Source organism: Onychomys torridus, chromosome 9 (genome assembly GCF_903995425.1).
Source record: "Onychomys torridus chromosome 9, mOncTor1.1, whole genome shotgun sequence".
Lineage (NCBI taxonomy): Eukaryota > Metazoa > Chordata > Mammalia > Rodentia > Cricetidae > Onychomys > Onychomys torridus.
The window spans coordinates 41,330,642-41,355,830 of NC_050451.1; the positions used below are offsets into that span (position 1 = coordinate 41,330,642).

The following is a 25,189-nucleotide window of genomic DNA, read 5'->3' on the forward strand; positions in this document are numbered from 1 at the left end:
CCAGGATTAATAACGCTGCTCAGTTTCCTCTACAGTTTATTGTCACAGCAGAAGTTGTGGGAGACAGGAGGTCATGCTCTACACATAACAGTATGGTCAGAGCCCGAGGCAGCCCTTCCCACCCTTATGCCAAGCCCCAAGCAGTCTGACCTAAGCTCTCTCCCCTAGCCCCACTCTGACAGCTACCAAAGTTAGTGCAGTCAAATGGCGCAGGCCCCACTCTACTGCCCCAGCTCCATTGTCCTGCCATTGTTCTTACTCAAGGTCCACCAACCCCCATTCTAGCTTTCCTTTTACATGCTGGACATTTCTGTCACATTTAAGGACCACTGACCCACCAGCAAGCCCCCCACCGCCAGACATTCATGTAGGCCCATTGCCTTCAGAGGCCTGAAGAGTCAAGGCAAAGCCACTATCAGCTTTGGGGAATGGAGCTCCCCATCTCCCACCCTTACACACACACACACACACACACACACACACACACACACACACACACACCAACAACTCTCCTACCCTTGCAAATATGGGATGAGGAGAGGAGGTGATGGAGGCCCCGTGGCAGCTATAACTGCTTATTATTCCTCACCTCCAGACACCTAAGTCAGGGAGAGAAGACCAAGACTTCTCAACACCAAAACGGGAGAGGGGATAATCTAGGGGGCCTGGATCTCTAAGAGATATTAGGACATCTCTCCTAAGAGATAAAGGAAATCACAGGTTAAAGGTCAAGATTAGGGTAGCAATTAAAGATCAAGGTCATCTCCCTGCATGATCGGCCCATTTTCCTTGCTTACTCTGGCCCAATGCCCTGATACACCTCTCAGGTTAGTGCTGCAGGAGGTGAGGGCTGGGTTCCCACACCAGGGCCATGAGGACCATTCAACAGGAGACTTCCATGGTGTGCCCCGGGGGTCCAGAAGGGAGAGTCCCAGACTCGCTACTCTGCGATAAGGTGCGGGAACGGGACCGACCGCCATCAATGGACGCTGCACTGGTCAGAGATGCTGTCCGAGACCGAGACAGGCGAGTCATGCAGGATGAAGCCACTGTGGAAACAGAATGATAAGCCAGCCATCAGAGATGCATGGGGAAGGGAGCTGGTCACCTCAAGTGGGTGCCTAGGCGAAGAAAAAAGTGAGTCAGTGAGCTTGACTTGTAAGAAAATGTGAGTCCAAGAGTCTATCCAAAATGGGTCTACCCTCATCACGACCATCCTTTCCCTTCTTCATAGTAGCCTCTGTCCCAATACTCACTGTAGCCCATGCCTTGCAGGAAGTACTTGAAAGCCTCAGTCAGCTTGCCTGGCTGTGGGCATATGATAAGGAGAGAGGGGAGTCAGAGAGACATGGTTAGACACCATGAAAGCTCAAGGCCACAGCAGGGACACTAATAATTCATCCCATTCCCCCATTCCACGGTTGGCAGGGTACTCACCTGAGTCAGCTGCGGCTGACCTCCAGAATCAGCCATCTGCTCAGGAAAGAGCCACCCAGAAAAGAAGGACACACAGACATATCAGATGACCCATGCAGAGGGAACGGGGCTCTTTCCCACCAACTTCCTCATTTACGTCCCTTTGTTCTTTTCTTCGGTGACCCATCATGAACCCTCAAGGCTTAGAGGCAGGGAGTTTAGAGTATGTATGGTCCCGGATAGGGGGCCAGGAAGCAAACAAGGCTTGGAGCAGGACTACTAACCTTGAGGAACGAGGTCTGTGTGGGGTCCAGTTTTGAGTTACATTCCACCTTGAATAAGTAAGAGGTTGGATGAATGAGCTTGCCCTCCCCACAGCCCTTCCCCTCCAAGAGACCCTACCCCCCCCCCCACACACACACACTCTTAATAGAAATAAAAACTCCTAAAGCTGTCCCAGAGTTTGCCCCTTGGCATGATCCACTCCTGACCCCAACGTTCCCTCACTGCCCCAAAAGTCACTACTGACCACGGCATCTTCATGAGGGGCTTGGTCTCCTACCACCAGCATCACAGGGCACCTAGAGGCACAGGGTCGGGAAGGAGGCAGTGAGCCCTGCCCTTCCTCACCCACCACTTCCCAGAAGAGCAGCTGGAGAAATGTCTGGCTCCAAGGAGGAACCAGCGCCTTTCTCCAGCTGCCTCAGCAGGAGGGCCCAAAGGGAGGCAACTCACTACACAGAAGGGAGTCAGAGACAGGTGAGTTCTCTACAAAGGTTAAGGGTGCTGCTACCCAGGGACAGTCCAGGGACAGGGCAAAGCCGTATCTACCAACGTCTTACTTGAGGGTCGTCTCACCACCTCGCTCAAAGTTCAGGTCTCGACGGCTGGAGAGGGTTCAAAGAGAAATTGTTTTTGATGGGCAATGCTGTCTATCTAGATAAGCTACCTCCTCCATAGGAAGCTATCTCGGTTTGTTTGTTTGTTTGTTTTCCTCTGCCTCCTGAGTGCTGGGATTATAGGCATGCGCCACCACTGCCCGGCCTTTTTAAAATGCCTAAAAAGCCTACATCCAGTTTTTTTTTTTTTTTTTTTTTTTTCCCCAGAGCTGAGGACTGAACCCAGGGCCTTATGCTTGCTATGCTAGTGCTCTATCACTGAGCTAAATCCCCACCCCCTATCCCTGTTTGTTGTTCTTGTTGTTGTTTTTGTTTTTGTTTTTGTTTTTTTGAGACAGAGTTTCTCTGTAGCTTTGAAGCCTGTCCTGGACTAGCTCTGTAGACCAGGCTGGCCTCGAACTCACAGAGATCCGCCTGGCTCTGCCTCCCGAATGCTGGGATTACAGCTTGGTGGTAGAGTACCTGCATAACATCTATCCACAAGTCACTGGGTTTGATCCCCCACAGTTAAAATAGGAGGAGGGGAGACCATGGAAGCTGGCAGGCACATGCTAAAAGCACATCACCAATAATCACTTGTGCCCTAGATCTTTGGTCAGAAGCAGCTCAGGGTGAGGAAGGGCACAAGAATGAGAGATCCGGGCCTGGAGAGATGGCTCAGTGGTTAAGAGCACTGGCTGCCCTTCCAGAGGACCCAGGTTCAATTCCCAGTACCCACATGGCAGCTCACATCTGTCTGTAACTCAGGTCCAGGGAATCTGGCACCCCCACACCAATGCACATAAAATAATATTTTTAAAAAAAAATTCGAGATCCCCCTGCTCCTGTCCTGAAGCTGCATTCGGACCCCTGTCTGCCCTGCACACTGCACACGACCCTCTCTCCACTTCCATCTCTCTGAGTGCACACAGCCCACTCACTTGTTGTAACTGTTCCAATACAGCTCAATGTTCTCCAGGTTAGGTGCATGTGTGATGATATTTCTGTACTTTTGGATCAATTCAGAATTTCCAGAAAGTTCTTCCTGAAGCACAGAAGAGATGAAGTAGGGTTGGAAAAGGAAGCCAACCATGGCTGAAACTATCTTCACACCCCAGAGCCTATCCCAGCTAAGGAAGCCACGCCCCCACGCACACAAAACATTCAGGTCCCTGCTGGTCACCCACCTCTACTTCTTCCGCCTTCCACAACCACTTACCTGGCTGAAAAGATGTCCAAGAATCATCTCCGGAATGGAAGAGGTAAGGCCTGTTAACTGCAGGGCAGGCGAACAAGTTCAGCATATTGTGGGGAAAGAGACCCGGGCAAAGCGACAGAGCTTCATTTCTGTACCCCACTGTGCCCTCCCTCAATGTCTGAATCTGTTCAGTTACAGTGGCAGTGTCCCCACCCTAGATGTCAGAATGAAAGCCCCTCCAAACCTTGTGGGCTGCCCAATCCATCCAGCCCTTGGCATTGGGATCAATGTTGATGAGGACAAGACCTTCAACTGTGTCCGGGTGGGTCAGCTAAGGGATAACAGGGAGATCAGAAGCAGGCACTCCTGTGTCTCTGCCTCACTGAGCCCCACCTACCCCCCAGCCCCACCCCGGACTCCTAGATGACATATACTCTCCACCCTATTCCCTATTTCCTTCCAAAATGCTGGAATTACAGGAGTGTGGACCATGCCTACAATATTCTCTCTAATATGGGGCACCTCCACTCCCCAGCCTGGCAATTTTTGCTTCTTACAGCATATCTTGACAGAATGTAGGCTCCAGCTCCAACACCAACTCCAATTATTGTAGAGAAACTGTAAAAGGGAAATGTAGGCATCACAGGCTCTGACAGCCAAAATCTGCCACAGCCCAATCTCTTCAAACTCCTCACCATCCTTCCTGAGGTGAGGTCATAGCCACAAAAGGGAACAGCAAAAGCCTTTCCCCTTGGGGAAGTAAAAAAAGAAAGGCCCCACGAATGCCTGGTACTTAGTGTAGATCCCTGAAGTCTAGGCTCAGCTTCCTCTTGGAGAACTAGTGTCATGAAAAGAAGCACATCTCTTCCTACACACACAGCTTATTCATTCTCAACTCCCGGAAATGAGTTCAAACTTGTTCTCAATCCTGATTCCACAGAGGAACGGGAACTATGGATTTTAAGGCAAAATATGAAACAGGTGTGATGTTCCTGAACTGGAAGGATGGAGGAGACAGGCAAGGAGGTAAACCAGAGTCACTGAGGACCAGTGTGCCCAGGAAAAGCTAAGCCAAGAAAAGATCCCAGGAATCAGGCTGGCAAGATGGCTTAGCAGTCAAGAGCACTTGCTATTCCTGTAGAGAACCCAGACTGGACTTCCAGCTCCTACATCACAGCTCACAAGAATCCATATCTTAAGTTCCAGGGGCTCCAATACTCTCTTCTGGCCCCTGTGGGCACCACTCATATGTGGCAATGAATACATATAGGTAGGCAAACACTCATACACATAAAATAAAAATAAATAAATGTGAGAGAGAAAGACAACACCCCAAAATCAGTATCTTCCTCTGCAGGCCAGGAGGGCCCTTGTGAGGCTGATCTTCCGTCTCCCTCTGTCTTACACACCTGGCTCCCGGTGTACAAATGTGACTAAGGAAGACAGGAATGGAGCCCAAGACAGGTCTATCTTGTTCCTCGGGGATGAGACACCTGGACCTCTTCTTGCCTGACTTCCAGATCAGAGAAGCTGCCCTTTCATCCCCTTTCTCTCACTTAGTAGTGGGACCACTCTGATAGTTCCAGTCAATATTCCAAGCCCACTGCCCTTCCTCCTAATGACCACGGTGAAAAGCATCGAAGAGGAAGGTTATACTGGGACCAGAGCTAGCCCAGGAGCCATGGTGACCACATTCTAAGGCTTCCTTATGCTGAAAAGAAAACTGGCTTGAAGGACTGCCAGGGCTTCTCACTTTAAGTACTGCAGGATGCAAGGAATCATGTCTGCAAGCTGGTCCAGAGACGGGTACTGGTACCTAGAAAAGAGAGAAATGAGCCGGGCGTTGGCGGCGCACGCCTTTGATCCCAGCACTCGGGAGGCAGAGGCAGGCGGATCTCTGTGAGTTCGAGGCCAGCCTGGTCTACAAAAAGCTAGTTCCAGGAAAGGCACAAAGCTACACAGAGAAACCCTGTCTCAAGAAAAAAAAAAAAAACAAAAAAAAGAAAAGAGAGAAATGTTGAGGTTACCAAGCTGCCCTCATATATCTCTTCCTTGGAGTAAGCTCCATATCCTCTGCCAGAGTCTTCTCTGCCTCCTCCAGAGTGCACTGTGAACTCCCTTTCACCACACCCCTGCTTATAAAAAGGGGTAAGGAACTAATTCTTACCCCAAAGGGAACACAGGAGCCCCCTCTTCCATTCCAGGGGCATCCACATGAACCCGCACAAAGTTCTGGATGATCTCTTGCATATCCCCGAATTGAAACAGTGGCTGGAAGCAAGATTTATCTAAAGAGAATCCACATTCCCCCCAACAACAAAATCAGAAGTAAAAAACTATCTTCACGCCACAGCCCATTCTCTTGCTTTGATGCCTGCTAAAGCCGAGGAGAAATTCTCTCGGGTGTGTCACTGGGCTCCCTGGCTGGCCACACTGACAACCGCCCCCAGACACACTGGGTTGCCCCCTCCCCTGCCTCTTTCCAGAAAGGAGAAGAAACGAGGGTCTTACAGTTGAGTCCTACATCATGGTAGGTGAATATCGCTGGGCGTTTGGGTTTAGGGGTGCCATACACGGTAAAGGTGACAGAGCCATAAGGTGTCTCCACAGAGTGAGTCTGTAAGAAAAAAGGTTACCATCAGGGAGAAAATTTCCAAAAAGGGGGAAAGGCAGAAAGAAGAGGTGAACAGTTGGCTAAACACAGAATCAATGGATTCCTAGGAAACCACGACAGTGGAACTGGGTTGGAGGGCAGAAAATAATGAAAGACTGGGGATTAAGAAACTCAAAGGAGAGAAAGGTGGGGAGTGGGGGGGCTGTAAAGAACCAGATTGGGGCCCTCTCAATATTGGGGGAGAGAAGAGCTCGCCCTCCCGCCCTGGCCCTGGCCCCACAGTTACCTGTCCCTGGTCCAGGAGGATTCGGGCAGCTAACTCAGCCTCCTGGAGAGACACACACAGACACACAGCACAGAAAATAACAAGTGAAGACACAACGAGGTGGGCAAAGAGAGACCAACAGACACCAGACACAGAAGATGGACAGGAACGAGACAGGAGAGGATGCAGGTTAGTGACGAGCCAGGTCTGGGCTCCCGTTTACAATGTCTACGACAAGAGACGACGGAGGAGATGGATAAAGGAGGGATGTGTGTTAGCCTGAGAGCCATGGGCCTGGGGAAGCTGGAGGCAACGGGGTTTTCCAGAGTGTGGGACAGAGGCAGGGAAGTCAAAAAGTCACCATTAACCTTGGCAGTTTCAGGCGTTTGTCCTGGCAACAGCGGCTTCTCCTCGGTGATCTGCACCTCCTGCAGCTCTGCCATGGTGGCCTGGCAGGATTAAGAAAACCATAAACCGGGCTGGAGAGATGGCTCAGAGGTTAAGAGCACTGGCTGCTCTTCCTGAGGTCCTGAGTTCAAGTCCCAGCAACCACATGATGGCTCACAGTCATCTATAATGAGATCTGGTGCCCTCTTCTAGCATGCAGGCAGAACACTGTATAATAATAAATAAATAAAATCTTTAAAAAAAAAAAAAGAAAAGAAAAAAAAACCATAAACCAGCCAGACAGTGGTGGTGCACGCCTTTAATTCTACCTCGTCAGGAGGTAGAGGCAGGCAGATCTCTGTGAGTTCAAGGCTAGCCTGGTCTGTAGAATGAGTTTCAGGACAGCCAGGGCTACAGAGAGAAACCCTGTCTCAAAAAATCAAAGAAGAAAACAGTAAGACTGGGAGACTGTTCAACCTCACTCGACCTCTCTCTGTACCCTCAGCCCAGGTCAGTGCCGGTGCAGGGGAAACCCAGAGCTGAAGACTCCAACACAGAGGGCTTTTCTGGCTCCCCTCCCCCACTCTCCCACTCCCAGGGTAACTAAGAGGGCTGCCAAAGATGACAGAATCAGGACAGCACATCTCTTCCCACTGCCAGCCCCTCGGCTGCCCTCCACCTCTAACACTCACACCCCGGGGGCGATCCTCCCTCTTGAATATTCCACAGCACCCTCTCCTATCCTGGAGGGAAACACTAGGGTGGAGAAGCAAAGTGGCTCCAGTTTCTTAAGCTATATTTAGGGGACACCCCACACTCTGCCGTAGCTCACTGACTGGGTACACTCTAAGTGTACCAAGGGACAGGGCAGTGAGAGTTCACAGTTGACTATGACCTTCAACTATAGCTCCAATGTCAGCATCTCAAGAGGCTAAAAATGACCAAAGCAATGACCAACTGGAAGTGCTCAACAGAGGGACACAGATATCCAATCCAACCAACGTCTCCCTTCCAAAGTACAAGACAATGGGCGTACATCAACACTGAAAGGTCTACAGGGCAGCAGAGCACCTGTACGGACTTGCAAAGAAAGAAGCCTGAAGCTTAGGGGGGGGGGGGGGGGGGGGGTCAATTTACTGAGCTCCTATTGGTTGGGTGCGGTGAGACTAGAGGTCAGGGTTCTTAGTCCTGACTCTGGGGTCCGAGAAAACACAGGAACGAGGTGAATGACATGGGAGACAGACTGGGTCTTTTAGGGACATACCGACACAGCCAAGACCCAGACTCCCAGGGTCACTAACCCTAATCTCCACTGAGTCCAGAGAACACGTCCTCTCTAAGCTTCAATCAATACAAGCTGGAGAGGCATGCGGGGCAACACGAGCAGGTCCGCGCCGGTGACATGGCGACAGCCTGCCAGTGTCAGGACCTCTGAGTCCTACCCTCCTGCCACGACCATGTGACCTTGTCCGGTCGGTTACTACTCAGTTTTTGACAGCTCTCGGTTGATAAGAGGGTAGTGCAGAATGACGTTTTCCTCCACCATTTAAAAACAAACAAGCATCATGCCTTCTCTCTCTCTCTCTCTCCTCCACCCAGTCTAATTGGAGGTCTAGTGGAGAAAGCGGAGGGGGAACGGGGCGGTCCGGTAACCTCCGGACTTCCCCGACTGCATGTGCCAGCCGGGAAAGGATGGGTAGGACTGGTGACTGGCCGCTCCCAGAACCCGAAACCTGTCCTTATGAGTCCCTGGCAGCCCGTCCTCCTCCGGACCAACACCCTCGCACGGCCGACACGTAGCTCCCAGGACCGGGGACACCATCTCAAGCGCGTCCCAAACAAAGTCCTGCACTTTGCAGCGCCTCCGCCTTTGTGCGCAGCAGCGGAGCGCCTCTCTTGGCCAGCCAGCCCCTTCCCCGGAGGAGCCGCAGCCCGGGGACCAGGACCACAATGCCCACCCTCTGGGCCCGCGCCTTCCCAGCCCAGCGGCGCGCTTGCCCCTCCCCCTACCTGCTGCAGCCGCCGCGGTCGCTGCCACCTTCACTTGCCTTTGACTTAGGTCCGCCCTAAGCTTTGGTTCCCTACAGACCCGCCCCGGGCCCGCCCCTGGGCCATCTCCCTGTAGATCCGCCCCGACCCCCATAAACATGCCAGGGTACCTCGCCCAGGCCGCTCGGGGAGGGGCGAGAGGGGGAGGCTAGGGAGCACACTGCGGGAGATGCTCGCAGGCTCTCCTCCGGTTGCTCCCCACGACCTCGAGCCCCGTGAAGTGGGGTTGTGCGTGGGGACCCCATAAGCCTCCAAATGACCCCCACGCCCTTCCTCAGCGGCGCCCCCTACTGTGACCTGGCTCTGCCAGGCTCACTTTTGGCTCTCTTCCTAGCCCCCCCAGATTGAGTGGCGGCCACGGATCGAGCGGGGAGGCCAACCCAAGGTGCCCACGTCCCAAGATTTCAGCTCCGCCCGCCCGGAAGCAGAGAGCTAGGCCAAGGAAGGGGGAGGTGGGCGAGGGCCACCGCTCAGACCCGGTCTCCAGGCAGGTAGGGGCAGTGGTGCCAGCGAGTCTGGGGACAGGGCGTCGAGGGCGCAGGGATTCCGAGCGCATGGGGTGCTGGTACCTCCTCAGCCGAGTCCCGCCGCCTGCTCTCCGGCCGCTCTGTGAGAAGTTGGACAACAAGCAGGAGCGGGAGGGGGGTGTGGAAATGCTGGGGGCCGCTATAAATAGAGGGTGAACGAAGGAGGGGGAAGATGATGGCCAACGGCGACTCCCGGGTCAAGGCCCCAACGCGGGAGGGTGGGTAGGGAGGGGTGTAGGGGAGGGGCCGGGGACCCCCCAAGGGCTCTGACTCCTGTGTAAACAGGCGCGGAGGCGGAGCTAACCCTGCAGGGGTGGAGTAAGGGTTTGGGGAGGACTCGATGTCCTGGGCTGAGACCCAAGAGACCCTGTGGCTGAGGCGCTAACCCCTCCCAGTCCAACCCCCGAAAAAGAGGGCGAGATCTGCTCCGAAAGGCTGGAGTTCCCTGTTGCAAATGCCTCTGTCCTGAGCTGCTGTCTCCTGGGCGGACTCTCGTGCTTAGGTGGGTTTACCACCCTATCCTAGACTTCCACAAGAGTCACATCGGAGACAATCCTCCCTTGTGCTCTTTAAAGGAAGGCTTGCTGAAGTGGAATAGTTGACGGCTGTGGAGACTGAAAGTTGTGTTGGGCAACCAGATTGAATTTCCCCACATGGCCTCGTTCTCGCACCCCTGCTCCCAGGATCAACCCTACCCCATCCCCCTTCAGCCTAGTTCCAGACTTGCCATTTCGGGGGCTGGGCGCCAGGCCAGTTGAAAACAATGTCCAATGGAACAGGAGCTGCCAACTGCAACACCAGCACAGACTGCTCCCCCTAAGACCCCAAAACTGCCCTCCCCCTGCCTGGGAACTACCCTCACCACCCACAACCCCCCTCCCCAAGGAACATCAATGCCCCTTTCATCCCCACTTGGCAGGTCTGTTGGAAAGAAGGAGAGGCCAAGAGGGAGGAGGAGGAGACCTGGGTAGGCTCAAATCCAGCTTTCAAAAAAACACCCTAGACCTAAAGAGCTTCCTATACCCCCAAATGGAGCCTCAAGTTTTCATCTGCTCTTTTCTTCTGCTCCCTTCGTAAGTATTGGCCCAGAAACTGGCACAGAACCCGGCACTAGCTTTCTGCCTAGCCCCAGCGTGCAGGTTTAATGCTCTCCTGGACAAGAGAATGCTGGAGCTGAGATCACAGCTAGAGATGCGTAAGATAAGAAATAACTGGACAGCCCCGGTGGCAGGTAGAGATCAGGAGGACCTGGACGGAGCACTTCAGCCTGCAGGTTTCTTTCACGTGTCTAATTTAGACGTACTCAGAGAGGGGGAGGGATAGACTGGAAGGTTCCAGCATCTAAATTCGTCTCTGGGTCAGGATGACTCAGGGGGAACCTGATAAGGGCCAGACACAGGGGCTTGGGGAGGACAGAAGGTGGGAAATTTCCACTGAGATCTGTAACTCCCTAGACCTAGGGGTCTCTAGGCAGCTCCTGCTGAGGCAAAGAAGGCTGGCTCTGTTCTGTGCATTACCACCAGGGCAGGCTCAAGACAGACAATATCTGGGCCAAAAGCAGTTTCGAACTGTGCTTTCAGCTGAGCGACAGTTTCAACCACAAGCACTATGCGAACCACTGGATAGATGAACTTTTAAAAACTGGTATGCTTTGGTCAGTTTTGTGATCCAGTGATTGAGGAAGCATACAAATATAGAAAAGGTTGGAGAGGTGGCTCAGTGGTTAAGAGCACTGGCTGCTCTTCTAGAGGACCCGGGTTCAATTGAAGAGAATCCACATGGCAACTCACAACTGTCTGTAGTTCTAATTCCAGGAGATCTGACACCCTCACACAGACATTCAGACAAAACATCAGTGCATATAAAATAAAAATAAATAAATCATTTTTTAAAAAGAAGGAAAAGGCTAGGGAAAACAGTCTATGAGATCAGTGTACAGAGAGAAAAGTCTTTTTTTTCTCTTTTTTCTTTTTTTTTCCTTTTTCCTTTGGTTTTTCGAGACAGGGTTTCTCTATGTAGCTTTGTGCCTTTCCTGGAACTCGCTTTGTAGACCAAGCTGGCCTCGAACTCATAGAGATCCACTTGCCTCTGCCTCTCAAGTGCTGGGATTAATGGTGTGTGCCACCACCGCCCGGCTGAGAACAAGTCTTATAGCAGACCCCCACTGCTCTCCACTAGGAGAGAAGAGATTTCATTTCCCCAGGATGATTTTAGTAACCCCTGATGTAGAAAGAACAAATTAGAAATTAAGAAATACTTGAAAGTAATTTTTTGCAGTACTCTGACAATCATATGTGCCTTTGCCATGAGAAGCAACATGTAAAGACACTGGTAAGCCACAAGCCCTGTGGCAAAGTATAGACTAACAGAAATGGGCTAAATATAAGAGTAAGAGCTAGACAATGGTAGACCTGAGCTAATGGCCAAGCAGTTTAAATAATATAAGTGTCTGTATGATTATTTTATACGTGGGTTGTGGGACCACGGGGGCTTGGTGGAACCTGGAGAAAAGCTCTCCAACTACAAATGGCGCCCAATGTGGGGCTAGAGTTTCCACTTAAAACCTAAAAAACAAGATTCTAAAACGGAACTAAAAGCAGCTTCCCAGTTGTCTCTCTCAAGTTAGCGACAGCCTGCTGGTTTGAGCTACTATGGCAGGTTCCTGGCATGTGCGTCTGACATGCAGTGTGGTGGGAATGAGGAGTCTATAAGCGGCACTTTACTCTACTACATGGTGGATTTAGCCTTTGCATAGTTAAAAAAACAAAAAAGTTTCTGGGCTATGCACTGCTTTGATAGAACTGCTTCTGATAGTTGATAAAACACATGGCTCCAGACCCAGAGCTGGCGGTAAACTGTACCACTGCCATGTTGGGAAGCTGAGGTGGGCGGAGCCAGCAGCCACAACAGTGTTTCAATCTTACAAAGATGAATATTACACAGAGAATCTGTTTTGTCTTGTCTTTGGGATTTTTAACTACAAAAAAAGATTTAATCGTAAAAGCTGTTGAGTTAAACAAATATATAAATTTTAAAGATACCTTAACTTCAAAATTTGGATATAAGGATATGTTGCTTTAAAAAAGAGTCTCTGCTTTTGTTTCTACAAAAAGCCAGAGGCTATAGATTTGTTCCAAATTAAGATACATCAGGTTTGATCAGCCAAGACCACCTAAAAGGTCTCTGATGACACCATGGCCCAGATGATCCAACATCCAAAATGGTTTCAAGGCAACTGGCCCAGAGGTTTACCCTCACAGACTACTCCATAATCCTAAAATTTTCTTTATGTCCCCATAAGATACAGCGCCCCCCCCCCTCCAGCAGGAAGTAGTAAGAGAAACTATGCCCAAATTCCCAGCTGGTTTTAAAGATGGAATTGGCTCACTCCTTCTCTAAACCCAGGCATATTGTTTAAAAAAAAGGTTAAGAGATTCTTATGTCCCAGATCAGAAGAACCTCTGATGTGGGACAGAGAAAAACCAATATTTTTATTTAAATCAGGTTGATTATAAATGTGATCTCTTTCTTAAAAAAAAAAAAGAGCATATGATATAGATGTAGGATGAAAGGGGAGATTAATAAACTTACTTTTAAAGAACAACAACTTGTTTAAAATGTCTTACATTGGTATAGATTTTAGTCTATTGATACAAACTTAAAGTTAATTTTGTTATACTGTGAATATATTTCTACTCTCATTTGAGGTATTATGTTTATGCAACTCATTTAGATTGTAATGGATAATTAAGAAATACAGATCAATTAGTCTTCTATGGTAGTCAAACTTATAGTCATGTTAAGTTTTCTAGGTATACACAGAGATATTTCAGATAGACAGGTAATCTTCAAACACTTTAAAGGTCTACAGAATATGGCATTTAAAATATTTTTAAAATTTAGACTTTCTGGACAGTGAGACATATCTGCTCCTGGCAGCACCAATTTACTTCAGAGAGGAGGATGGGTATTGAAGACACTTCATATGAAGTTTATCTTCACCTTGGCAAAAAATAGCCATTTGGGCAAGAAACTGTTCTTGCCTGGACTGCTTGATCGACTGGACATACAGGACCCATAGAAAGGTGACCACTAAACTTTGTTTGACAAAATGGTCCTTCAGGTTCCTGCTTCACAGAGGAAACTGCCAGACATTCTACAGGACACTAAAAAAAAAGTGACCAAGAGACTCTAGCCCTGTGGGCTGAAGACAGATGCCCCAACTTTACAAAGGAACATTAGGTGACTGTCCAGGCTGCCAGCTGTCTCTGTCTACCCTACAAGACTCCCAAAAGTTGCTTACATCCTTCTCCTGGTTCTCAGATAATATTATATCCTTCTGAGGTCTTTGATATGGTTAAAGACTAGATAGTTATAATTTCCTCAGTTATAATAAAAGATAAGTTAGATATAAAACCTTAGACTCACAAATATAAGATAAATAAGATATCTTCTTTAATATTGTAACTGTAATTCTTGCTTGGTAATTGTTTTATTATCTAAAATTTTACTATATAAAAGTTAAAACCTTGCTTTTTTTTAAAAAAAAAGAAAAGGGGAAGTGCTGTGGGATGTTCTGTTTGTCAAATGTGTTGCTCTGATTGGTTAAAATAAATAAAGTGCTGATTGGCCAGTAGCCAGGCAGGAAAGATAGGGTAGGCGGGACAAGGAAGAGGAGAAGGCTGGGAACAGGAAGGCTGAGGGGAGAGACACCGCCAGCCGATGCCATGAGAAGCAACATGTAAAGACACTGGTAAGCCACAAGCCCTGTGGCAAAGTATAGACTAACAGAAATGGGCTAAATATAAGAGTAAGAGCTAGACAATGGTAGGCCTGAGCTAATGGCCAAGCAGTTTAAATAATATAAGTGTCTGTATGATTATTTTATACGTGGGTTATGGGACCACGGGGGTTTGGTGGAACCTGGAGAAAAGCTCCAACTACACCTCTGCAGTACTGAAATCCCCAACCCCAGGAGGCTAGAGCCCACAGGGTTAGAGCCATATGTGCCTATAATTCAGAAGAAAGGGGTTTTGTTGCTAGGGTGAACCACCCAGATGAGAAATGGGATATCTGAGTGGGAGGAAAGGGCTGTCTTCTCCAGGCAGAGAGCAGAAGAGAAAGCATAGGCAGAAAACAAGAGCTACCCTGAAGAGTATGAGTGGTCATATGTGCCATCCCAACGCTGTATTGTTGTCCTTAACTGTACAGTCGTGGGAACTGAAGCCCGGAAATATTCATGACTTGCCCATGGCCACCAGCTGATAACACACCTAGGATGTGAATCCCTCCAGAGTCATTCCCCTCCGGGGACTATTTTCTTTCCACCAGGTAGCCTCTTCAGTGTATCACTACTATGCTGTTGGGGCCCCAGCTAAGAGCAGCGTTAGTGAGAGGTGGATGACACTTGGTGAGATAGACTAGGGCCAAGTTGCACCCTTGACTGCTAGGCAAAAAGATTTGCCAATAAGAGCCATGCTTTTTTTTGAGATGTTTTATTTTTATTTATGTGTCTGAGTGAGTGTATACATGTGAGTGCAATCAATGCCCATGAAAGAGGCATCAGGTCTGTCTGGAGCTGGAATCACTGGCAGTTGTGAGCTGTCTGATGTGGGTACTGGGGATTTAACCCAGGTCCTCTGCAAGAGCATTATGTGTTCTTAACCACTGACACATCTCTTCAGTCCTGACTGTTCTTGAGTCATAGCATAGTCGTTCTGTGAGACAGAGTGGTGATATATCGTGTACCCTTATAAACTTGCTTGGGGATTGGAGGACAGAGCCAGCCACTAGGTTAGAAAGAGAGGTCAGGCAGTGGTGCACATACCCTTCATCCTATTGCTTGGGAGGCAGAGATCCAGATGGATCTCTGTAAGTTCAAGGCCACAATGGGAAGAGAGCCAGGCATGGTGGCATACACCTTTAATCCCAGCACTTGAGATCTCAAGTCTTTGCCTGGGAAGGACACACGCCTTTAATTCCAGGAAGTAATATGGCAGGACACGAAAGGTGTCTAAGGCGTGAGGAAACAGGAACTCCTGCTCTTGAAGCTGAGGATTTTGTAGACATAAGAATGTGGCAGGCGCCGGGCGGTGGTGGCACACGCCTTTAATCCCAGCACTTGGGAGGCAGAGCCAGGCAGATCTCTGTGAGTTCAAGGCCAGCCTGGTCTCCAAAGCGAGTTCCAGGACAGGCGCAAAGCTACACAGAGAAACCCTGTCTCAAAAAAAAAAAAAAGAATGTGGCTGGCTTGTTCTGTTTCTCTGATCTTTCAGCTTTCACCCCTATATCTGGCTCTGGTTTGTATTATTATTACTATTATTATTATTATTATTATTATTATTATTATTATTATTATTATAAGACCTTTTAAGATTTGTGTTACAAGACAAGGTATCAGGTATTCCTCAAACTAGCCATGTGTCTAAGACTGGCCTTGAACTCATCTTCCTGCCTTGGCCTCCAGAGTTCTGTGATTACAGACATGTGTCACTGTACTCACCTGTTGTAATCTGCTCTTGAGCAGGAATAGAGTATAGAAAATCCTGTGTGGGGAGCACTACACTAATAGGAAAAGGGTAATAGAGCTAGTTTGTGGAGTAGAAATGAGCAAAGTATTGAATTTGGAAAAGTGGTCATTTGGAAGCCTCAGATAAGAGGCCCAGATAATCCTCAAGATGTGAAGTAAAAAGACTGGATCAGGCTAGAGAGATGGCTCAGCAGTTGAGAGCATTGGTAGCTCTTCCAGAGGTCCTGAGTTCAATTCCCAGCACCCACATGGCAGCTCTTGGCTGTCTGTAAACTTAGTTCCAAGGTATCTGATGCCTTTCTGATACCCTCTTCTGGTCTCCCTGGACGTGACCCACACTTGATACATAGACATAGATGCAGGCAGTACACCTATATACATAAAATGAATTTGCAAAACGATTTGAATAAGGATGCAAGAATAGGAATGAAAAGGAATATTTATTTATTTATTTTTATTTATTTATTTGTCTATTTATAGACCAGGCTGGCCTCAAACTCAGAGATCAACCTGCCTCTACTTCCCAAATGCTGAGACTAAAGGCATGCGCTGCCAACCCACCCCACCCCACCTCCACCCCCTCTGACAGTAATGAAGTCATAAGATTACAGACTGTTTAAAGGAATTAGGGCCTGATTATCTAAGACAAGAGAGCGACCAATCTGCAATGGGATCCCTGAAGCTCATCTCTTACAGGGCCTTTGTCCAGAAAAGAACCATTAAGGGACACTTGGGACTGCTCAGAAACATCTGGGGGATTTTGAGAGTTTGAGACTTGCTCTCTGGTACCTTCCACACTACTTTTATACAGACCTATTATACTCCAGGCTCTCTGCTTTTTCCCTGCTGCGGTTGTTTTTCCACAGCCAGAGGGGTTCTGCATGCTGATCAGTACAGCTGGGAGGACAGGCAGGAGGGCAGTGTTCAACTGCATCCCAGATGCCTCGGTGCGTGGCTCTCCCCATAGTGCACGTGCTAAAATCCTCCCTCCCAACATGACGGCATTAAGAAGGACTTGGGGTGCTCATGATGAGGTTTCAGGGACTAGACTAGTTGCTAAACTACATTCTACCGGTTTGCTGTCTTCGGAGACACATCCAGCATCGGCACCGAAATTACCAACAAGAACTTCTCCAAACTCTGTAAAGACTGTGGCATCATGGCCAAGGGGATTCTACCACATGAGGGCATAGTGAGGCCAGAACCCATAAGATTAGTAAACTGGGTGGAAGTGATCAGGGGAGTGTGATCATCTGAAAATGCCAACAGGCTGGCAGTGTGCTCAGTTCAAAGGTCCTGTCTTGCCAGCCGTGACTCCACACAGCCATTACACAGCTTGACGCTCTTGCTCATCTCAATGCGTGGCTGGACAACCCCCCAAAGGCAGGACATTGACGTGTCAACCTCTGCTTCTGATGCCAGCAGGGAAGACAGCCAAGCCAGAAGTGATGTCACCTTACACTGTGACATCACAGTGTTTCTTTTCTGCTGTCTTCACTCATTTTTTGTCTCCCTGTTACCACACCTTCCTCCCAGTCATCTGGCTCCCACATAGCTGCACACACTTGTAACCAAAAATCACAAACACCCAGGTATGGGAAAGTGGGAGGCCGGGAGGGAGGATTACTGAAGCACGGGAGTTTAAGCTTGCCAGTGGGATCCGAGGTGCTGGGGAGGGAAGGCTCGTGCCGGAGCTGCATCAGTGCGATGGAAAGCTGAGGAAGACAGTGGGAAGCAGCAGGGAGAGGACCAGTGTTCCTGGGGCTGCCGCAGTGTACCATGCTCATCCCCTCACTCCCCAGTCCCCTCCTCTACTCTCTGTCCTCCCCAGCCCCACCTGCAGTCACCATGGCCTCAGAAGCAGAAAAAACATTCCACCGGTTTGCTGTCTTCGGAGACACATCCAGCAGCGGCACCGAAATTACCAACAAGAACTTCTCCAAACTCTGTAAAGACTGCGGCATCATGGATGGCAAGGCGGTGACCTCCACAGATGTGGACATTGTGTTCAGCAAAGTGAAGTAAGGGGCCAGAGCTGGGGGGTGAAGTGAAAAGATAGTTGGTCACAGCCCAGTTCTTTTTGTTGTTGTTTTGGGTTTGGTGGTGGTGGTGGTTTTCAAGACACGGTTTCTCTGTGTAGCTTTGGAGCCTGTCCTGGAACTCACTCTGTAGACCAGGTTGGCCTCGAACTCACAGAGATGATCCGCCTGCTTCTGTCTCCCGAGTGCTGGGATTTAAGGCATGCGCCACCACCGCCCAGCCAGATGGCACAGTTCTTCTGGTGGAAGATTCAAAAGGAGCATCTGGCAGGTGCCAGGCACCGTCCTGATCCCTATTCTCAAGATTCATTGGCAGGATAAAAGAGGCCATGCCTGACTAAGAAAAAGGTAGATGTTGGGAGGCAATGACTTCACACTCCCCAGTTACTGGATTTCTGTCTGACTGGCCAGGGCCAAGAATGCCAGAACCATCAACTTTCAGCAGTTTCAAGAGGCGATGAAGGAGCTGGGCCAAAAGCGCTTCAAGGGGAAGAGCCTAGATGAGGCTTTGGAAAATATTTATAAACTCATGGAAGGCAAGGACCCCGCCACCACTGGTGTTACTGTGAGTAACGGTCTTCATTTTTGTCTGATCTTTTCCTTCCTGTCTCTTTTTCCCTCCCTCCCTCCCTCCTTCCCTTCTTGTCTGTCTATCTTTCTGTCTAGCAGGACGTTACTCTGTTACCTTAGACTAGCCTGGAACTGGCTGTGTGACCCAGACTAGTTTTAGACTAAAGATCTCAGTACTTCAGCCTTCCAAGCGCTAGGATTTCAGGTGTGTGCTGCCACGCCTGCCTTCAGGATAGCATTCTTCATCTCCAGCCTGGAGCTCCACTTCCCTAGACTACTGCTCCAGCCCCGGGTCCGATTCAGGGCTCCGAGGCCTGTCAGCAGTGTAACTCAGGGGACAGACTGCAAAGCCTGTACTGGAAGACTTTAGCACCCTTGCAGTCATTCCGGAGGTGAGGACTGGGGCATGGAAAGAGAGACTGGCTCCAGATGCAACTGGCTACACTCTTAGGCACAGCATGGCTATTTCACTAGTGGGATTTAGACTGGCTTTCAAGTCTCAAGTCTGATCTAGACGCCTCAGTCTTCCGCGGCTTTGGAGGCACATTAGCATTGGAGGAACTCGGTGCCTGCTCCCCCGACTCCTCCTCCTCCATACATTCAAGGTTTCCTGCCCACAGCTGTGTCTGGGCCTCAGGAGGCAGCACGGTGCCAGAGGCAGCGCCAGTGCTCCCAGCCTGGGCCTTACGGCTCTAAGACCCCCAGCATGTGCCTTGCGTGTGGGGAAGGGCTGTGGTAGCGCAGGAAAAGGAGGAAGGCTCAACCCCCACCCCACCCCACCCCCTGGCTTGCAGAAAGCAACAACAGTGGGCGGCGTCGACCGGTTGACAGACACCAGTAAGTACACTGGAACCCACAAGGAGCGCTTTGACGAGAGCGGCAAAGGGAAGGGCATCGAAGGACGGGAAGAGACCACGGACAACTCAGGCTATGTGAGCGGCTACAAGGGGGCCGGCACCTATGACCAAAAAAGCAAGTAGAGAGGAGCCGTCTTCACCTGCTAGTTTCCTGACTCTGGGTTCTTCACACCAGGAACCCTAGGAGATAATAAACTTCGTGTGTGCAGCATCTAGTGAGTTCCGTCTCATGAATGTGAGGGCCAGATTGGTCCATAGACAGAGAAGGGGAGAAGAGAAAGCCCAAGGAGCCAGGGTTTTCAGCCATGGACCCTTTCCCTACTAAGCCTCGTGCATACTAACCATAACGTAGTTGTCTCCTTGGCAACTGCTCCTGCGAAACAGGACTGGGTAATGCATTTGGAGGTAAGAGTTAAATCAGATGCAGAAGAAAAAACATTTACTTACTGTGTTTACACATCAGTGGCCTCCATTCCTTCCACCTCCCCAAAGGGAGGCATAGTTCTTGATCTGACATACCATGACCCAAATAATCTCTTAGGGCCTTCAGTGTGTCTCCCAACTTGCTCTGTTAGAATCCAAGTTTTGTTGGGAGATAGATAAAAAACCAGGAAGAGGAGCCTAACACTATTACAAATCACAAATGTATTTTCTAGCAGGGGAAAGAGAATCTTTCTGTTTGTTTGTTTGGTTGGTTTGGTTTTTGAGAAGGAGTCTCACTGTGAAGCCCTGGCTGTCTTGGAAGCCTGGTACACTGGATCAGGCTGGCCTTGAACTCATAGAGACACCTGCTGGGATTGAAGGTCTCTACCCTCCTCCACCTCCATTGTTATGCCCACAGAACAGAAGACACTTTCCAGCTGCTAAGAGCAGTTCCGAAGGATGGTCAGAGATGGGTGGTCACCAGGACAACAAAAGCAGGGAAGGGAAGTAAACCACAAGTTTACTTGAGTTGAAGGTGTTTTTAAACTTTTTATTTGGAAATGGTTACAGATTCACAAGAAGTCAATACAGAAAGGAGCTCCCGAACCTTTTGCCTGGTTTCCCCTCATGGTTCTTCCACTTTATAGGACTGGAAATTGGGCCAGCCTCATCATCTGCCACCTGAGTGGCACAGACCCTGGAGTCTGGGAAATGCTGGGTAGAGATGAGGGAGGAAAGGGGACTAAGGGACCTTGGGAAGAACAGAAAAGATAACTTGAGATGCTGATGGGCCAAGGAAGGAGGGATGACAGAGGTCGGGAGAAGGTAGGCAGCAAGGCTATGAGTGGTTGGGAGTGTAGGGCAACACTCCACAGTGAGGGAGGTGGGGGAAGGGTAGGCTTAGGGAAGGGGAGATCACAGAGAAGTGCAGGCTGGAGACAGAGGGGTCTCCGGGTCGGGTCGTAGGGAGGTTCCTTTTGCTGAAGAGTGGCAGGAATTATAAGGGAAATGTGGGAGATGGACACTCAAAACAGGGAAAGGGAGAAATACTGGAACTGGGTGCCTGTTGCTATGGTGTGAGTTGGGACCTGGGCCTCCATCCAGACGTCGGGATCTGGCCCAGTGGCTAGACAGGCTCTGCCAGCTGGACACCATCCGCTTCTTGGGTGGGTTTTACTGTCACTGGGAGAGGGAGGCCTGTGGTGGGGGTGGTGAGAAGGTGAAAAGAACCTGAAGGGGGGCAAAGGCTCTGCCTCAGAAGTCAGGAAGACATGCAGCCAGATTCCGAGTTTGGGAACAGGCTTTGGGGTGGCATGTAGAGACCTGTACGAGGTGGGACAGGTTTGCGAGCTAAGTCCCTAGTAGATGCCAATGATACCTATTGGCTCAGCATCATGCTTGCTGGAGCAGAGCAAGTACAGCCTCTGGTTGGTCAGGGTGCTGTTGTAGCTGCAGCTGGTTGGTGGCTGCTTAGAGTCCAAGGTGCAGACTGTAATGGGGAAGGAGTCCTGAGTGAGGGTGCAATATTCATTGTAGTTCTCACAGAAGCTCTCGCTGTATTTGCAGAACTTTTGGGTGTCCTTCCAGGGGGCGTGTACCACATAGTGGATCTTAGGGCAGAACCAGTCCTGTACTCTGCCCCTCACATAGGCCATGAGGCCATTGCAGTACCCGTGGAAACCCTTCGGGTATTTAACCATGGGGTAGTCAATGTGTAAGGTGCGGAAGTTCTTGATGGCCATCTGCATGTTGATGCCTATCACCAGAGTTGGCCGAAAGACGAGCTGGAGGAAAAGGAGCCAGACCACATCCCGTGCCATGCCTTCTGCTGGCAAAGTTATGGTAATTAGAGACACATTCAGCCTAAAGAGACTGTCCACCCTTCCCAGAGCTGCCAGTATTCTCCCAATTCCCCTATATGCCTCCCTTGTCCTCTAAGAACTGCTCAGGGACTTACAAATCCTGACACTCCAGAGAGACACCTGCTCAAGGCCACCCCTCAGACCAGCCATCTACAGCTAACCCTTCTCTCTCGTGGTTCGCCACTGAGTCTCAGTCTCACCCAGTCCTTGGGCTGGAGCACAGAATCAGAGGTCCAGCGGGTCCTTGGGTGAGAGACGCTGCTGGATTCTCCCTGTTTCCAGGCACCCCTTCTGGTAAATACAGAAGGAATGGAGAATAGACCGCAGTGGCAGTCTCAGAAAGCTCTGCAGGAAGAAACCGAAGTCAGGGAGGAGAGTAGGAGGCAGAGGTGTGCCTTGCCTAAGGCCACTTACAGTCTAGAGGTGGGATGAGGCTAAAAAGGTTTCTGGATAAAGACCAGTCTGGAAGGAGGGAGCGTCCCCTGAGTTTAAGAAGCCCTGTGCTTCGTGGGTTAGATGGGTAGGAGGAAAGACACATTGCTGTCTGGTCTGCTCTCTGGTGTCCTCAGAACACTTAGTTCCAACCTCCTGGCCAGAAACCCCTAAGTCCCTGGATCTTCTTTGATGTTTGTTCTGGTCCACTGGTCCTGCTTTCAGCAAAGTGGGAAGGAAAGAACCATCTTGTTGCTGAAGAACAAAGTGTTTACCTTTGATCAAGGGTTCATCAATGTCTCATCCCACTTATAAGCACCGGGGGCCATGTGCATGGGCACTTCCCACAGAAATGACAGACTGAGAACAAAGAACCTCCACAAGGACTTCCCACAGTCCTCATCAATTCCCAGCTGCTTGTGCCAACACCCTGCACCTATGACTCAGGGCCTATCAGGCCAGAGCCCTGCTAGAAATCTCTGCATGCTGCCTCTGAAGCCTCAAAGTTGGCAGGTTGGTTCTGAGAGCACTACCTGGGACTTGAGAGAATGTGAACCACCTGGCCAGATTAGATTCTTAGTATTGGCTGGTATGTGGTAGCTTGTCCTGCTGAGAAAAGGGCTAACAAGTTCCTCAGCTTTTTTATCAAATGTCTGGATCTTCATCAAAGTCAACACCCTAGCTCCCAAGAACCTGCTAGGTCTAGCCCTTTTGTCCCACAGGCCTTCTCCACATTTGCACATTTTAGGGTTTTATTTGGTGACATGGGTCTCACTATGTAGCCCAGGTTGGCTTCAAATTGGTTATCCCCCTGTCTCAGCCTCTTGAGTGCTGGAAACACAGGTGTGTATCGCCCCATCGAGCTCCTTGGGCTTGCTCTTAGGAGAACCTCTTCACCTTCAGCAGCAGCAGAAACAGGAGTCAGTAGGCAGAGCACCGGGTGCTCTGGGGCTCACCATGGAGCTCGGGAAGGAGGAGTGTCATCAAAAGTTTCTCGGGTCCTGCCTGCCCCCCTCCCTACCTCCCATCCCCGACCTGCAGCCAACTTATAAAATAATCATTCAGAGGCTTAATATTAATTACCAATTGCATGGTCTATGGCAGGCCTCTTGCTAGCTAGCTCGGACATTTTAAATTAACCCATTTCTATTCATCTATGTTTTGCCGCGTGTTCCATGGCTTACTGGTCTGTTGGCATGTTGCTTCTCCATTGGTGGTGGCTGGCATCTCTCCGGACTTCACCTTTCTCTTTCCTGTCTCTCTCTCCTTGGATTTTCCCGCCTGCCTCTCAGCTGCCTTGCCATAGGACAATACAGCTTTATTTATTAACCAATGGGAACAACATATAGTCACAGTGTACAGAAAGACATCCCCCCAGCAGAGGAGTTGGTCTCAGAGAGAGACATATTGGTGTCCTCTGGATTTGCTCTTTCTGGCTGCACAAACTAGGGTCCATAATTAAATCTGTTCTCCTCAGACTTAGTTCTTCTGTGTCATGTGTCATTGTCTTTATTTTCCTGTTGCTATGATAAGCTTTGACAAGAGCCTCTGAAGGGAGCAGAGTTCATTCTGGCTCACGTATCAAGGAGAGCCACCAGCGTGGGGAGGTCAAGGCAGCAGTCACATAGAATCCAGTCAGGAAGCAGGTATGAAGGAACACATGTTGGTGCTCAACTCCCTTTCTCCAGTCACACAATTCAGCATCCCAGCCAGGAAACAGTGATGCCCACCTCAATTAATGCCATCGGGACTGTGCCTTCCAGGCATGCACAGGATCCCATCTCCCAGGTGATTTCAGAGCCTGTCAAGTTGACATTAACCATCATGGTTGTATGTATGCTCCTCAGTTTTCTGTGACAAGCTTCTCTGTCTCCCTAACCGTCAACCACAAGGCATGATGGTAAAATCATCAAGGCTCAATAGTTTCTATAGCATGTGTCATCACGTGAGTTCTCCAAGCTTCTGCTTCATCTGCTCATAAGGATAGAATGCTACGCCTCATGATGGTATCAGAACTCAAGACAATGTAAGTCATGAGCTTTTGCCCAGTACCTGGCTTGCGGTGATTTCTCAGTATGCATAAGCCATATTCTCCCCAAATCTATCCCTCTCTTGCAAACTTCTTTCCCAGCTCAGCCTCTCCTTTTACCTGGACACAAGGCACTCAGCTCCACTAAGTCTCAGTACCTTTCATTCAACTTCCAAAAAGAAATTAGTTTCCATGGAGCTGGAGAGATGGCTCAACAGTTAAGAGCACTGGCTGCGCTCCCAGAGGACCCGAGTCGGTTCTTAGCACTCACACGATGGCTCACAACCACCTGTAACTCCAGTTCCAGGGGATCTGACACCCTTCTGGCCTTATCACCAGGGATGCAGGTGATATACACACACACACACACACACACACACACACACACACACACACACACACATTCATGCAGGCCAAAATACTTGTACACATTAAAAACAATCTTCAAATTCCCTGTTTTATTTAACCCTTTGCAACGGTTTCACGTTTCTTCAATATATAATCCAGTCAGCATCTCATAGGACACGAGACTGTCATGGTCTGGCTCTTGTCTGTGTCTCTATCTGCATTTGCATCCCCGCCAGCTTCCCACCTTGTGCTGCATCCCACACCCATGCCCCCATGCTGTCTCCTCTTCCCCTCTTCCCCCATTCATCCCATAACCAGTGCCTATGAGGACAGTCCTGGGGTCTCATTACAGAATTCTCGGCTTAGAAGACCTCCCCTGAGGTTTGTGCACAATTCAGACAAGTGAGGATAAAGCCCGCAGAGGCAAGGGGCCTGTCCTTCAGGCTGCAGGATGGCGTCTAAGTCTGGCTGGTGGAAGCTTTAAGGACGTCAACCACAAAGTCTACGGTCCCGGTTTCAGCCATGCCAACTCAACCCTACTCCCTCCAGGCTGCAGCTGGAGCTTTTCCTTGCTCTTGTCACCTCCTACATCTCCACTCTCTAGTCCCTCCACCCACCGCTACTCACCTGTGCACACAAGATTCCAAAATCTAAAAGCTCATTATAGAGGAAGGGGTTCACTTCCTGGCTCTTGTCTCATCTTCTGTAAGATGACATAACACCTCCCTTAGTTCAGAAGGCTGTGAATAATGTGTTACAATAAATA

General features: G+C 49.7%; 3 protein-coding genes across 8 annotated transcripts; 1 reads left to right on the top strand and 2 right to left on the bottom strand.

Moving 5' to 3' along the window:
* Positions 1 to 19: 19 nt before the first annotated feature.
* Positions 20 to 9,459, bottom strand: Ndrg2 (NDRG family member 2). Of its 4 annotated transcripts, none has more exons than XM_036198804.1 (16): positions 9,377 to 9,459; positions 6,740 to 6,820; positions 6,393 to 6,434; positions 6,004 to 6,109; positions 5,660 to 5,780; positions 5,246 to 5,308; positions 4,050 to 4,110; positions 3,737 to 3,823; positions 3,514 to 3,570; positions 3,236 to 3,339; positions 2,259 to 2,303; positions 1,946 to 1,997; positions 1,701 to 1,748; positions 1,438 to 1,473; positions 1,257 to 1,308; positions 20 to 1,049 (listed from the first exon to the last, which is right to left on the bottom strand). In XM_036198804.1, exons 2-16 carry the CDS (start codon positions 6,812 to 6,814, stop codon positions 883 to 885), a joined length of 1,116 nt encoding a protein of 371 aa, XP_036054697.1. In that variant the 5' UTR covers positions 6,815 to 6,820; positions 9,377 to 9,459; the 3' UTR covers positions 20 to 882. The 4 variants fall into 4 exon arrangements, with proteins under 4 accessions (XP_036054697.1, XP_036054694.1, XP_036054695.1 ...); XM_036198801.1 differs by lacking the exon at positions 9,377 to 9,459 and adding an exon at positions 8,769 to 8,923; XM_036198802.1 differs by lacking the exon at positions 6,393 to 6,434 and having other exon boundaries at positions 9,377 to 9,447.
* On the top strand, positions 8,858 to 19,540 carry Tppp2 (tubulin polymerization promoting protein family member 2). 3 transcript variants are annotated; one of them, XM_036198805.1, is made up of 5 exons: positions 8,858 to 9,298; positions 10,254 to 10,407; positions 17,695 to 17,884; positions 18,314 to 18,467; positions 19,267 to 19,540. In XM_036198805.1, exons 3-5 carry the CDS (start codon positions 17,712 to 17,714, stop codon positions 19,450 to 19,452), a joined length of 513 nt encoding a protein of 170 aa, XP_036054698.1. In that variant the 5' UTR covers positions 8,858 to 9,298; positions 10,254 to 10,407; positions 17,695 to 17,711; the 3' UTR covers positions 19,453 to 19,540. The 3 variants fall into 3 exon arrangements, with proteins under 3 accessions (XP_036054698.1, XP_036054700.1, XP_036054699.1); XM_036198806.1 differs by lacking the exon at positions 8,858 to 9,298 and adding an exon at positions 9,573 to 9,836; XM_036198807.1 differs by lacking the exon at positions 10,254 to 10,407.
* Positions 19,541 to 21,057: 1,517 nt separating this feature from the next.
* Positions 21,058 to 21,879, bottom strand: Rnase13 (ribonuclease A family member 13 (inactive)). Its single transcript, XM_036198662.1, has 2 exons — positions 21,815 to 21,879; positions 21,058 to 21,577 (listed from the first exon to the last, which is right to left on the bottom strand). The coding sequence occupies exon 2, from the start codon at positions 21,570 to 21,572 to the stop codon at positions 21,111 to 21,113; it is 462 nt and encodes a 153-aa protein (XP_036054555.1). The 5' UTR covers positions 21,573 to 21,577; positions 21,815 to 21,879; the 3' UTR covers positions 21,058 to 21,110.
* Positions 21,880 to 25,189: the final 3,310 nt, after the last annotated feature.